The sequence below is a fragment of the Anomaloglossus baeobatrachus genome, chromosome 3 (genome assembly GCF_048569485.1).
Source record: "Anomaloglossus baeobatrachus isolate aAnoBae1 chromosome 3, aAnoBae1.hap1, whole genome shotgun sequence".
Classification (NCBI taxonomy): Eukaryota; Metazoa; Chordata; class Amphibia; order Anura; family Aromobatidae; genus Anomaloglossus; species Anomaloglossus baeobatrachus.
The window spans coordinates 445,539,733-445,553,809 of record NC_134355.1 but is presented as its reverse complement, the minus strand read 5'-3'; the positions used below and the strand labels follow the sequence as shown (position 1 = coordinate 445,553,809).

General features: G+C 40.3%; 1 protein-coding gene across 1 annotated transcript in view; it reads right to left on the bottom strand.

Moving 5' to 3' along the window:
* Window positions 1–323: 323 nt before the first annotated feature.
* The window catches only part of LOC142296626 (lipoma-preferred partner homolog), a 426,991-nt gene continuing 413,237 nt past the window's right edge, over window positions 324–14,077 (bottom strand). Inside the window, exons 10-12 of the mRNA XM_075340461.1 lie at window positions 12,366–12,544; window positions 5,220–5,340; window positions 324–5,130 (exon numbers count right to left, since the gene is read on the bottom strand). Coding sequence (XP_075196576.1) covers window positions 5,002–5,130; window positions 5,220–5,340; window positions 12,366–12,544 — 429 coding nt within the window. The 3' untranslated portion in view covers window positions 324–5,001. The remainder of the gene's footprint in view (window positions 5,131–5,219; window positions 5,341–12,365; window positions 12,545–14,077) is intronic.

Below are 14,077 nucleotides of genomic sequence, written 5' to 3'. Positions count from 1 at the left end.
ACATTAATGGTTGTGTGTTGAGTTATGTAGAGGGCACATCAAATTTACACTGTTAGACAAGCTGCACAATGACTAACTTTATATTGTATGAAAGTGTCATAGCTTTATTTTTTCTCATGAAAATATATAATAAAATATTTAAAAAATGTGAGTGGTGTACTCACTTTTGTGATATACTGTATGTAAGAACCAATGTTTGTCATTTAGGTATCATGAATGCATGTTTTGAGAGAAAACATTTTTAATCTTAAAATCATTGTATTCTCCAATATCCATATGTTAATGTCACTGAAACAAAAAAAACATTCATAGACACAAACCTATTTTAATGCAAATAGAAATTTTAATGTGAAGCATGGATATTATGATCAGGAAAAAACAAAACCATTCTATGTAAAAAATAATCTTATAAAATCAGATTAGAACAGGGTACAAAAAGAGTATAATTTTATATTGATTGTTTTACCATATTTGCCATCTTTAATATTGGGTGCTGAATAAACAGTAACATTCCTGAAACTTCCTAGATCAATGTGAGATACCCCCTTTAATCACAATAGAAAAAATATTTATGGCAATATGTTCCTTTATCTTTGGTGTTTGAGTTTTCTTTGGAATATTCACTCTACAACAAGGTCTGCAATGTGCAAATATTCCCAACGTTTATATAATCAAGTCTCATGGTAAAGCAAAAATGGTAAACTAATGGCTTGGGTGTCGTGAGGTGGCCCGGAAGTTTCCTGCAAACAAGTAAAAGGACCAAGATAGCTGAAACCTGCTGAAGAACGTGCATTCCTATGTATGTGATACTAGAGACCTGGTAAGGGAATACAATGTAAACACAAACGGTTCGTTTGGAAGAGACAATAGGGAGTTGAGAGTGATTCTTAGTACCAAAGCCAAGGAACTGTAGTCATAATGTGGAATAATTCTAAATGGAAAGATTCTGATATAAGTACTTAAACACTTAACCATTATAAAAGACTGGAATGCCTGAAGACACCTTCATTGGTTCCAGTAGGATTTCCCAACAGAAAATTACTGGTGGAAGACAGCAATATTAGAATATCTGATTGCATATACCATTTGAAGTTTGATGATGGGTAACTTGAGATAGTTGGACTTCATTATTTGTACAGAACACAATTTTGACTATATGATGTAGAGGACTGCAAACTCTTGGCAGTATTGACCACATCATCATGGGGCATTCATGGGTCACTACTGGTCAAATGAACATGAGTAGACATGGTGTAATACAGGGAGAAATGTAAGCTCAGCAATATAAGATGTCCCTCCAAGTGACATTATTCATTACTCTTGAAAATGATACACGTACAAGCAGATGCATTTCTTCCAGACATCATTACAGAGCGGTTTAGCACAAGTTCGGTGGTGAAAATAGCAGCAGACGTGGATGGTTCTAGGCAGAACAGCTTCTCTCTTATATGCTGCACAGCCTAATGCTGCTGCTCTAGGTGTACAATGGAAAAGACAAACTGGTTTGCAGTAGGACACAAGATTCCACATTTACACACATTATATAAAAATAGGTGTCAAATATTTGTTTAGTCAACAATGGAAAAATACACTCACATACGAAGCAGGGATTAGAGAGCCAAGACCGGCAGCAATCATGTGCTTTGGCGTCAAGAGACGGCAAAATGAATAGTCCTGAGGCTACTAGATATTGGCACATGGCTCAAAGATTTGTGTAAACGTTTCCTTCAGGGGAAAGTCAGATAGAAGGTTCAGTACCTGTTCAGCAGCTATATACTGTAGGGGATACACTGCATTTATGGGGCAATTCATATTCTGATCTGAACACTCGTAGAAAGATATCAAAAGGGTATTCTTGTTTCAACATAAATATTACTTATAGCATAATGAAATGATATATTATCTGGTAACATGCTTTCAGTGTTAAGTCAACACAGTCTTTACAGAGAATCTGTCTGGACAATTGTACTACTGAAACTAGTGGTATGGATACACACACAGGTCGTAGTACAACAGTAAAAATTACATACGTCTTGTAATAAACTAATGTCCCACGGTTGAGAAATCAAGCTTTGAAGCCCCATGCAGAATGTGAGGGATAGTGAGGGTGCTGAAGCGCAGAGAACATCAGCGCACATTTAGACTAACTTTCAGGAGGCTTCAAAGCTTGATTGGCCTACACATGTACTAAAGAAAGATACAAATTCTACTTCTATTGTACTAGACCTATACAGCCATATCATTTGTATGAGGCAACATCACAGGTTCCATCTAAGATGTTTGCTTGCAGTCTAGAACCTTTTTTGTACTTTACTGGGATAAAAAATATGTCCTGGTCATGTAATGGACACACAGGTGAACAACTTGATCACACTATCTGAACAGATTTGTGTTTCCTGAAATTACAACAAATCAGAGAAAAATAAGATTGGCTGAAACCTTAAGCCATGTTGGCCTAAGCTATAGGTAGGTTTACAGCTTTTTTTTTTTTTCTTTCTCATACTACAGGAGACTTTACTATATCTTGAACAACTATCAAGGCAGTGGTCAAGATAGGACTACTGTATGATGGGTGTAAAGTTGTGAGATTTCCTTTTTGCATTGGTTACATGTTAATGATGTCTGAAGCTGTAGTTTGTTTCAATAGAAACAGAATTTTTTGTTAACTTGTGGTGAACTATGTATGAAGATGAATTAAATGTAGAGGTCTGGTGGTAACAGCACACACAGATTAATACTTGTCCTGTTCATTACAATGTGTAGAATTGTCCTGCATTATGTGATATACAGCTTTGGAAGCCATGATCTAACATAAGGTGCTCATGCACATTAGATTGCTGTCCACGCAATGGTCGTTTGGCCGGCAGCTAGATCTCCTGACTCCCCCATACAAGTGAATATCAGGCTTGGCTGAGAATTCATGTGTACTTAATGGAGAGAGATGGAAAGTGCCTGGAAGACACCTCTGGCAGAGGCTTAGCGCCCAAAATGAGAAGGATCGTGCACTTGAATTTAAATGGCCCAATCCTCCTCTCCCCGAAAGTTGATCTACTGAAGTCTCCATGCACATGAAGGCCTCTCATTCAGATGTGTTCTGTGGTTTTCACGTATACATCACATGCCTTTTTATGGGACTAATAATAGGTCTCTTATTATGCTGAGTACGTCTACAAAAAAAATCACGGAGACATGACAATTTTTGATCAGAATCACAGATGAAAAGCACCCATGTAAATCTATGGGTCCAAGAAAATTACTGACAACACATGGATGACATCAGTGTGCAATCTGTGAATAACATTGTAATATATGGGAGAAGCTTTGTAATTTATTAATTTATCCATTTGTGAAAATCACAGATGAAACCCTGACACACGGGCTAAATACTGATGTAAAAAAAGTCTAAACACAGATGGACAATGTTCTGTGTTTTTTTTTACGCACAAGAAAAACCGCAGATGTCTGAACAAGATCTTATGTTTGGCTGCTCTAGCCGATAACCGATTCGACAGACTAACTGCATTTATACTGAGCTCTTTAAACCTGGAGAGAATGCCATTTTAACATAACACACCAATAGATGAGGATCTTTCCTACATGGGTGAAGCATGGTAAACATACACTGACACAAAAGGTACCTATTCACAAATATGTCTATAAGGATATTTCTGCATATATAGGTTATACCTTAGGAAAACTAGGTTGCAGCTCTCGTCTACAAAAGGCACAATGTGTATATTGGCAAACCCTTGTTTCATTTCTATTAAAATAAAAACCTAAGGTACAGTATACAAAAAATATATATTATAATTTTATTTGGAAACAACGTATGTGCTTATCTTATTTTCATAGGTCATACTTGCATGATTTACAGTATATATTATGGAATACCATACGATAAAGGCAAAAGTGTCCTTAGGCACTTGTATATTTTTTTTTAAGAGGCCTTTAAAAAAAAAAAAAAAAAAAAAAAAAAATTCTACCTCTAATGTGTCGTAAACAGAGCAACAAAATGACTGAGTAGATTTCCTGAACTTTACAGATCACTGGTAAATTCTAAAGTGGTTCGGTTCCGTATAATAAATGATTGGTACACAGGAGGATTGTGTACAGCCCATCACATTCTTGCTATAGTGTTCGCCGTCTACAGGGCTGGGCTTCGTGCTTTCCAGAATTACAACATATCTGCCTAAGACAAAGCCTGAGTAACGTGACCTAGAAACAACTGTAAGGCACCTTGTAAAGTTTTGTGTATCCCTGGATCTCAGTCACACCTCAAAGTTTTGCAGCATATAGTTTGGAATTTGGCAACACTACATTTTACCTCGGAAAGTATTTTAGGAGTCAAAACCACGTACCACTGATAAAGCACATTTAAAATAACCATTAATGAAAATGCCATCACCAGCAGAAGCCAAACTGTGTGCTATATAAAGAAGCAAAGCCATAGAAAAGATGAACTGATCGATGGAAACTGCATATGTTGTGGAGAGATTAACCACTCAACAGGTAGGTATTCTAGGGGCCTCAAAAATCCATAAATCAAAAACATCACCCCAGAAGGGATGGAGAGATTAACCCCTCCCTATGACCAACCTGCTTTGCAATATTGCCATGGTTCAGGTACCAACCAGGTTTCAATGGCTTCTATCACTAACTAGTAAGGATGATCAAGTCCCTCTGCATCTAATTGCCTCCTGGTTTATCCAGACATATATCTAGGTTACTAGTGCACTGACGTCAATAATAAGGAGGTAACATACACCAAACACCAGAGACATCTTTGCAGCTGACAATTTTAAATACTAAGTGTATCATAATGAATGAAGAGTAGGTGGAGCAGCTAGAAATGTAAGACCTCCATACAATGTAGCTGTGAAAATACAAGTTGTACATTGTGTCTAAATGAACCTGACCAAAGAGGCAGCTGCTGTCTTAGTTGCAAGGAGCAATGAAAAGCATTAAGGACGTTCCTAACATTCAAGTAGAGGTGCTATTCATTCACAGGTCGGTGCTGGACTTGGCAGTAAGAGCCTGGATACGTGTAGAATTGCAGGACTTGCAAAGGATGTGTCCATCTAATGGGTAGCAGCCTTGATTTTCCCCTTCTGAGAGAAGGCTTCCACAATCCTGTAGACCAGACAATATATGTTAACATTTAAAAGCTTAGATTATACATGATGGAAAAATAATCGGTATCTTATTTTCGAAGAATGTACCTCACAGCGGTAACACTGAACATGAAAATCACGATCCAATGCTACAATACGAACAGTTTCCTCCTGGCCAGGAGCAGGCATTATTGGTTCCTTACACACAGAACACCTTGGTGCAAATTTCCTGGAAAGAGAGAGGAACAAAAAAATTCTAATTTATACATCATATTCCTCTGTTACTTGGAATCCTGTATAATAGGACAACAATGATTTTTACACAAATTAGCATTCACGGTTAGCTACAAAATGGCCTAAATTTCATACCTTCTGTCTCATGTTTCGGCACAGCTGCATTGCTAGACTTCAAAAGAGTAGGTTTCTGTCTATAATGTTTTCCCTGCCCTCTGTGAAAACATAAATGCTTTCCCCTTTACCTACACACTGTGAAATACAATCTTTCCCTGCTATTATCTTTACCACTAACACAAGAAATGGAGAGACATGTCATCCCCGGAACAGATCTCTGCCTGATTTGTCAGTTTGCAGAACCCTGGTCCAGTGGTTGCGTTGGTAGCCTGTGGCCTCCAGAACAGAGCTCTGCAGGTCTCTTATTTGTGGTATCGCCAGCACATTATCACTGCAGCACGATGCACACATAATATGATGCTGGGAAATCAGAAAAGGTCTAAAACTTGCCAGCTGGTAGGAGACTAACAAGGTGGCCTCTTGACATGGGTTCTGAAAATGTTTTTAGCTCAACTCTACTTACATACACACTAAAGTAGCAAAATGGTAGGGCATTTTAATTGGAGGTCATATATCCTTTTAAATAGAACTGGACTTTATATATGCTGCTCGAACCACGAGCAGCAGGTATCAGACACTGGATGCAACATCTCAGCCAAATACGTTTAACTCAAACATTGCGGCGTCAGAGAAAAACATACTTTAAAAATCCACCGAGGGCCGAGCCGTATAGGAGACTAGTCAGACAAGTGAGTCACCGGCAGCTTCTCCGCATCCGCTGCTCTGAAGTGACAGGTCTCTCCCTACACACACTTTTGAGGAGAGACTCTGCATTCTAGGGCAGCAAGCGTGAATATGTCATCGGCACCTTATAAAGGATGATTTTTTCCTAAGTGCAGCAGCATTTCAGAGTCAAACATACCTGGCTGAAATCACGCAGCTCCTTGTTCAGGCAGAAGGTATCACCTGTCAGGTTCCCTTTAAACTACCCAGCATCATCCAGTGAATTATGGTCCTTAAAGACTTTACACAGCTTCATTCAGTGAATCAGTAGCTCAGTGATTGTAGTAAGGTGCATTATATTATGAGAGAACAAAATAAATTATTCACCTAACTGTATCTGAAAACTCCGATGACTAGTGCAACCCCAGAAAAGAACTTGGATTTCAGTGCCCCACAGGCCGTTCCACTTTATATCGCAAGTGTAACTTACTGAACCATAGCAAAATATATGTACATTCAATTGGCTACAGCATAGAAAATAACACACACAAGAAGCATCCCTTGAGATTTTAAGGCTTTAGGACATTTAAATAAAAGAGAGATCAAAGAAAGAAAGTCAGTCTTAGGAAATTCTTATCGTGCTACCCAGGATTTAAACACACCACCCAGGGATTAAATGGATTAGGGGAGAAAAAGTTTTCATTTCCCTGGCCACAAATAAAGATGTATTTCACACTTATTCAAGAAACCCAACACAAGCCTGCAGAAAGGAAGTAAAAAAGGCAAAGTGTTAAGGGAGCGGCAGAGGCAGCTAGCTCCCTAGTTGTTGTATGAGTAAAGATATATACAATATACTGATCAGAAGAGACTTTTAAGAGGGCCTAGTTTCTTAAAGGGGTTGTCTGGTCTAAATCTATAAGTGCAGTCACTCCGTGTGACTTAGACTTATGAAACCTCTGTGAAAATTCACTAGTTTCAGAGCAGAGAACGGGGGTCACGTGGCCACGAGTATGCAAATTCCTGGCCAGAATCTGACTAGAGAGACACAGACTTGATCAAAGCAAGTGTATTGAGCAAGGCCGCCATCCTGTAGTTGGATTCTGGCTGGCAGTATGAATATTGCATACTCGCGGCCACGTGACTGCCATTCACGGCTCTTCGCTGCAGGAATTCACCAGTTTCACAGTGCGTGCAGTGTCAGGATTCATAACTCTGCAGTAACACAGTGACTTATGGATTTAGACCAGAAAACCCCTTTAAGAACCTCAACATCTAAAAACACAGGCTGGTATACTATTAACAATTTAAATAAAAAGGAATAGCTTCCATATTGCATTCAAGACGGCAAGCTTCTACATTCATTCTCCAACCACCAAAAATGCTCCACAAAAACTTTCTAAAGCTGATCTATTTTCTTGACATACAGAACAGTACAAAACTTATTATAATAAAGTGGCACCACTCTGACCTAATTAGTCTGTGTGTGAAAAAAATTAAAAGGGTCATAAAATCCAGTACCTGCCATCTTTTTGTGGCAGCTGAAACTGAAAGTATAAATATAAAGCTCTCACCCACGGGGTGCTCTGTATCAAGGGTTTAGTAAGTGATATTGAGAATAAAGTCCTACTCTTTAGTTGGTCTGAATCATTTGTGGATAATATAGAGCTCAAATTTCAACTGAATGTTTCCGTTTACAAGACAGGGAAAGCATATAGGCTCTCGTCCCTTCAACCCACATCTCATGTAGAAGTGATTTAAAATTTTGGTATCCAACCTTTGTATGTGTAATTCAAGGGTTTATATACTGTATATTTCAACCAGGTACATTTAACTTCAGTGTAAAAATAACAAAAAAACCCTACCAAAACAAAAAAACCTCATGAAAAATGGCATATACAGTGCTGGCCAAAAGTATTGGCACCCCTGCAATTCTGTCAGAGAATACTCAGTTTGTTCCTGAAAATGATTGCAATCACAAATTCTTTGGTATTATCTTCATCTAATTTGTCTTCAATGAAAAAACACAAAAGAGAATGAAACAAAAATCAAATCATTGATAGTTTCACACAAAACTCCAAAAATGGGCCAGACAAAAGTATTGGCACCATTAGCCTAATACTTGGTTGCACAACCTTTAGCCAAAATAACTGCGAACAACCGCTTCCGGTAACCATCAATGAGTTTCTTACAATGCTCTGCTGGAATTTTAGACCATTCTTCTTTGGCAAACTGCTCCAGGTCCCTGAGATTTGAAGGGTGCCTTCTCCAAACTGCCATTTTGGGATCTCTCCACAGGTGTTCTATGGGATTCAGGTCTGGACTCATTGCTGGCCACTTTAGTAGTCTCCAGTGCTTTCTCTCAAACCATTTTCTAGTGCTTTTTGAAGTGTGTTTTGGGTCATTGTCCTGCTGGAAGACCCATGACCTCTGAGGGAGACCCAGCTTTCTCACACTGGGCCCTACATTATGCTGCAAAATTTGTTGGTAGTCTTCAGACTTCATAATGCCATGCACACGGCCAAGCAGTCCAGTGCCAGAGGCAGCAAAACAACCCCAAAACAACTTTGAATGCCTCTTTTTTTTTTTTTTCCCCTGTAAACTCTATGTTGATGGCTTTTCCCAAAAAGCTCTACTTTTGTTTCATTTGACCAGAGAACATTCTTCCAAAACGTTTTAGGCTTTCTCAGGTAAGTTTTGGCAAATTCCAGCCTGGCTTTTTTATGTCTCGGGGTAAGAAGTGGGGTCTTCCTAGGTATCCTACCATACAGTCCCTTTTCATTCAGACGCCGATGGATAGTACGGGTTGACACCGTTGTACCCTTGGACTGCAGGGCAGCTTGAACTTATTTGGATGTTAGTCGAGGTTCTTTATCCACCATCCGCACAATCTTGCATTGAAATCTCTCGTCAAATTTTCTTTTCCTTCTACATCTAGGGAGGTTAGCCACAGTGCCATGGGCTTTAAACTTCTTGATGACACTGCGCACCGTAGACACAGGAACTTTCAGGTCTTTGGAGATGGACTTTTAGCCTTGAGGTTGCTCATGCTTCCTCACAATTTGGATTCTCAAGTCCTCAGACAGTTCTTTGGTCTTCTTTCTTTTCTCCATGCTCAATGTGGTACACACAAGGACACAGGACAGAGGTTGAGTAAACTTTAATCCATGTCAACTGGCTGCAAGTGTGATTTAGTTATTGCCAACACCTGTTAGGTGCCACAGGTATGTTACAGGTGCTGTTAATTACACAAATTAGAGAAGCATCACATGATTTTTCAAACAGTGCCAATACTTTTGTCCACCCCCTTTTTTATGTTTGGTGTGGAATTATATCCAATTTGGCCTTATGACATTTTTTTTTTTCCCATTGAAGACAAATTAAATGAAGATGATACCAAAGAATTTGTGATTGCAATCATTTTCAGGAAGAAACTGAGTACTCTGACAGAATTGCAGGGGTGCCAATACTTTTGGCCAGCACTGTAGGTTTATTGTCAAATTTTTAATCTGAAAATGAATGAATGTCCATGATATGAATGGATAGTATGATTAGATCAGTAAACTTAAATATTTGTGGTAAAATATGAAACTTCAAAAAAGGGAGTCAAAAACTTATTTACAAGCATTGGAAAGATAAAAGCAGTTAAGCGGTTGTTCACAACCTGGACAACCGCTCCTCCTCATTCACCATATTTGCCCCCATTAAAATAAAAAATCTTATATTCTCCTCCTGTGTCAGCGCTATTCCAGCGGTGTTGGCACTCACTCTACAAGGCTCACATGTGCTTGTGACATTACGTGAGCCCTGCTCCCAATCACCGCCGGCTTCACTGTCTCCACCTTCAGACGTATAAGTAATCAAGAGGAGGTGAGAGCTGCGGCTAGTCTCTCGCTCAAGAAAGGACATCAATATTAAAGTAGTGAAAAGCACCTTACACAAATACGCCCATCAACCTTCCTCCTATTAAATTTGCATGCGTGCAACCATTTCTTACCTTCATTTTTCTGCAATACATAGTCTTTCTGTTACATAGTATTCAATGTATATCATGGTGACAAGGCGAGTGATATTTTGAAATTTGTCAAGCTGACAGACTGACAATGTGACGTACAAGGAACATGTACTTCCTTGGCACAAAGGCAACCTCACAGGCGTTCTATAAAGAAGCCATACTGAGCAGGCCTGCTCATTAGGATTCATCCTTGTCATTGCACCACAAGTATGAGGGCTATGTCTGGTTTGTGTAAGAAAGCTTTGTTCCTCACTGTGATGTCAGTTTGGGAAGATAGTTGTGAGCAGCAGTCTGAAGCCATTTCTGTCAGAGCCCTCTAATTACATCTTCTCTTGAATCTGAAGACAAAGCGACGAGATATAAACTTACAGATGTCAGTTTTGATTTCCTGCAGCTATTGAGGGGTGTAATGTGCACTAACCACCACAAGAATCCCAGACTGCACACTACTAATTATTCCCTTCTAATTGTCTATACAATGTAACACACTGGTCGGATGCAATAATATGTTCTATCATTACAAACCTATAATACATCCAAAACAAGTAACCAAAATAGGTCAGTGTTAATTATTACCCCATTATTTGGCAAATATCTAGTGTTTGGGGAGTTCTTTGCCTTAAAGAGTGTTAGGGTACCTTCACACTTTAGCGATGCAGCAGCGATCCGACCAGCGATCTGACCTGGTCAGGATCGCTGCTGCATCGCTACATGGTCGCTGGTGAGCTGTCAAACAGGCAGATCTCACCAGCGACCAGTGACCAGCCCCCAGCCAGCAGCGACGTGCAAGCGACGCTGCGCTTGCATGGAGCCGGCGTCTGGAAGCTGCGGACACTGGTAACTAAGGTAAACATCGGGCATGGTTACCCGATGTTTACCTTAGTTACCAGCGCACACCGCTTAACTTAGCATGTGCAAGGAGCAGGAGCCGGCACTGGCAGCGTGAGAGCTGCGGAGGCTGGTAACGAAGGTAAATATCGGGTAACCACCTTGGTTACCCGATGTTTACCTTGGTTACAGCTTACCGCATGCTGTCAGACGCCGGCTCCTGCTCCCTTCACATTCAGGATTGTTGCTCTCTCGCTGTCACACACAGCGATGTGTGCTCATCAGCGGGAGAGCAACAATAAAAAAACGAACCAGCACTGTGTGTAACGAGCAGCAATCTCACAGCAGGGGCCAGATCGCTGCTCAGTGTCACACACAGCGAGATCGCTAATGAGCTCACAAAAAACGTGACTCAGCGAGATCGCTACTGAGATCGCTGCTGTGTGTGAAGTACCCCTAAGCTGATTGGTTTATTTGCAAAGCTTATCCGAGTCCTCTGGACTTAGGGTATTTAATAGTTTGCATTCACAGATTGTGATATCTTTTATGTGGTTCTGTTACCGAAGACGCCAACTAAAATATTCAAAAGTGAAAAATTGCCCTTTTAGGTACATTTTCACTATTAAAGGGGTGGTTCACTAGTTAGCATTACTGGTCACATTGAAAGAACGTTGAGAAACAAGGCGTCTCTCAAATAACGTGTGCTGGCAATAGTGCCTGTGAGCGGAGCTATTGCGGTCCGCTCATCCCCATCAGGTGACCCCCGGGCTCCGTGACCTCTGATGTCCGGTTATGTGACGTCAACTGGAAGTTGACCTGACATCATCGAGGCAGGACCCAGTCTCCGTGAGTGACTGGGCTGTATGTGGGGTTTCACTGCTCGTCACAGCCCAGCATCTCCCTGCTCTCTCCTTCACTGCAGAGTGCCGCAAGTAGGAGAGATGCTGGGCTTTGATGAGCGGTGAAATGCCGCCCACAGCCCAGTCATTCCCAGAGACTGTGTCCCGCCTCGATGTCAGGTCAACATCCAGTTGATGTGACATCACCGGACATCAGAGGTCACGGAGCCCGGGGGTCACCTGATGGGGGATGAGCGGACCGCAATAGCTCCGCTCACAGGCACTATTGCCAGCACAATGTATTTGAGAGAAGCCTTGATGTGGCCAGTAATGCTAACTAGTGAACCACTCCTTTAATAGTGAAAACTTACCTAAAATTGCCAATTTTTCACTCTCACCATCTGGTTGCGCTGGAGATTTTCTGTTGTAGAGTATAACTGTATACCAGAATCTCCAGCTCTCGTAGTAATAGGCATAGGTTTGGCAAGTGTTTTCATACATTTACAAATAAAATCTGAATACTGAGCAATTAAAAACTTAATGAGGAAATAAAAATCATACTTATGGAAATCTTCGATGCAGTGGATGTGTCCAGATGCATCCACAGTGAAAGGAATCCCATCCAGACTGCGGAAGCACACCACACAAATGAAGCACCCAGGGTGGTAGGCTTTCCCGGTAGCTCTCAGGATCCTCTCCATGATGGGCTTGGCACAGACGCTGCACTGCTCCAATGTGCGCTGCAGAAGACAAAACAACCCAAACCTTAATGATAATGGCATGCTTTCAATTTCTCTATAGTAGCAGTGCAGCATCATTATTAGCTGGCTGTAAATAAGTCACCAGTAGTGACGAGCGAACACTGCAATGGTTGAGGGCTTGGTACTTGAAATGAGCAGATTGGAATCAACTTGAGTACGAAGCACAATGGATTCCATGGGAAACGCTAGTATTTTTCCACAGATCGTTTGGAAAAATGCTCAAGTTTACCAATAACATCCATTAAGCTCCGTACTCGAGTCGAACCCGTCCGAGCATCCGACCTGCTGGATTCGAGTACCGTGTATGGTAGTGTTCGTTCATCACTAGTCACCAGGTATAAGGATCCTTATGAAAGATGTGGAAAGAGAAGAGAAAAAAAAAAAAAAAGACATTTTGGTTGAAAGGACAACTTATTGATGTGGTAGGTTTAAAATCTACAGTATAAGTAAGTGACATTCATCGATAAACATATTGGATACCTATAATAAATGTTATGCTTTCTGATCCTCTATACCCGGCTGTTCAATATGGTTTGCCTAATGATGGGTGAAAAGCTCAGACCTGGTAGCAGCATAAAAAAAAAAAGAAATACAAATAAAATAAGACTGACTGCAACTGTCAAAAAGCCATGCAGGCCATTTATTTTTATATACGGTTACAAGGATTGAGGTGCGGTCTGACGATCCCTTTCTCATGTTCCCTTACCAAAGATAGCAATTTTCTTTTAACATCACAAATGAACATATTTGCAAGTGTGTAGCAGCAGCCATTGATGGCAAATACCCACATTGGGCATAGGCACTATTGACGAACAGCACGAAAAACATTAGTTGCCATATTTCGTACTTCTTCCATGAAACCAATAAATCGTTCCGTCATCTATATTTTACCACAGTGGATAATTTCAAATGAAAACTTTAGTTGTTTCGGGATTCAAGGGATGTAATTAGAATAAACTTGGACAGAGACCAACCTAAACAGTTCAGAAAGTCCCGTCAGCTACTAAAATAGCCATCATATTAAAATAGAAGCTTTCCTTTAATAAATACCTTCCACTGTGATTACTTTTCGGAATCCTTGTTTCCTAACCAGAGTCCCTTTTTTTAAGTTGAAAACTAGGACGCTTTGGGCCACACACACACTATACTCCTATACACACACATATACACAGATATAAATAGACACACACATTATATATATTATATATACACACATATATACACAAACACACACACACACGAGATATATAGATATATACATACACACAATTATACAGAGACACATAGCACACTACAAAATGGATATAAAAGTGAATCATATATTCAATATACCGTACATCGACAAATACAGACACATGCACATCTAATATATAAAGCTGAATGTGTGTGCGCGAGTCCGGGATTGGCATCTGCACCGTCGCAGCTACAGCCACAAAATGTTGCACACTTGTGGACCCCGAGAGCGTCATAGGCTATGTTTTGAGGGGAAATTTTAACCCCGCGCTTTAGTTA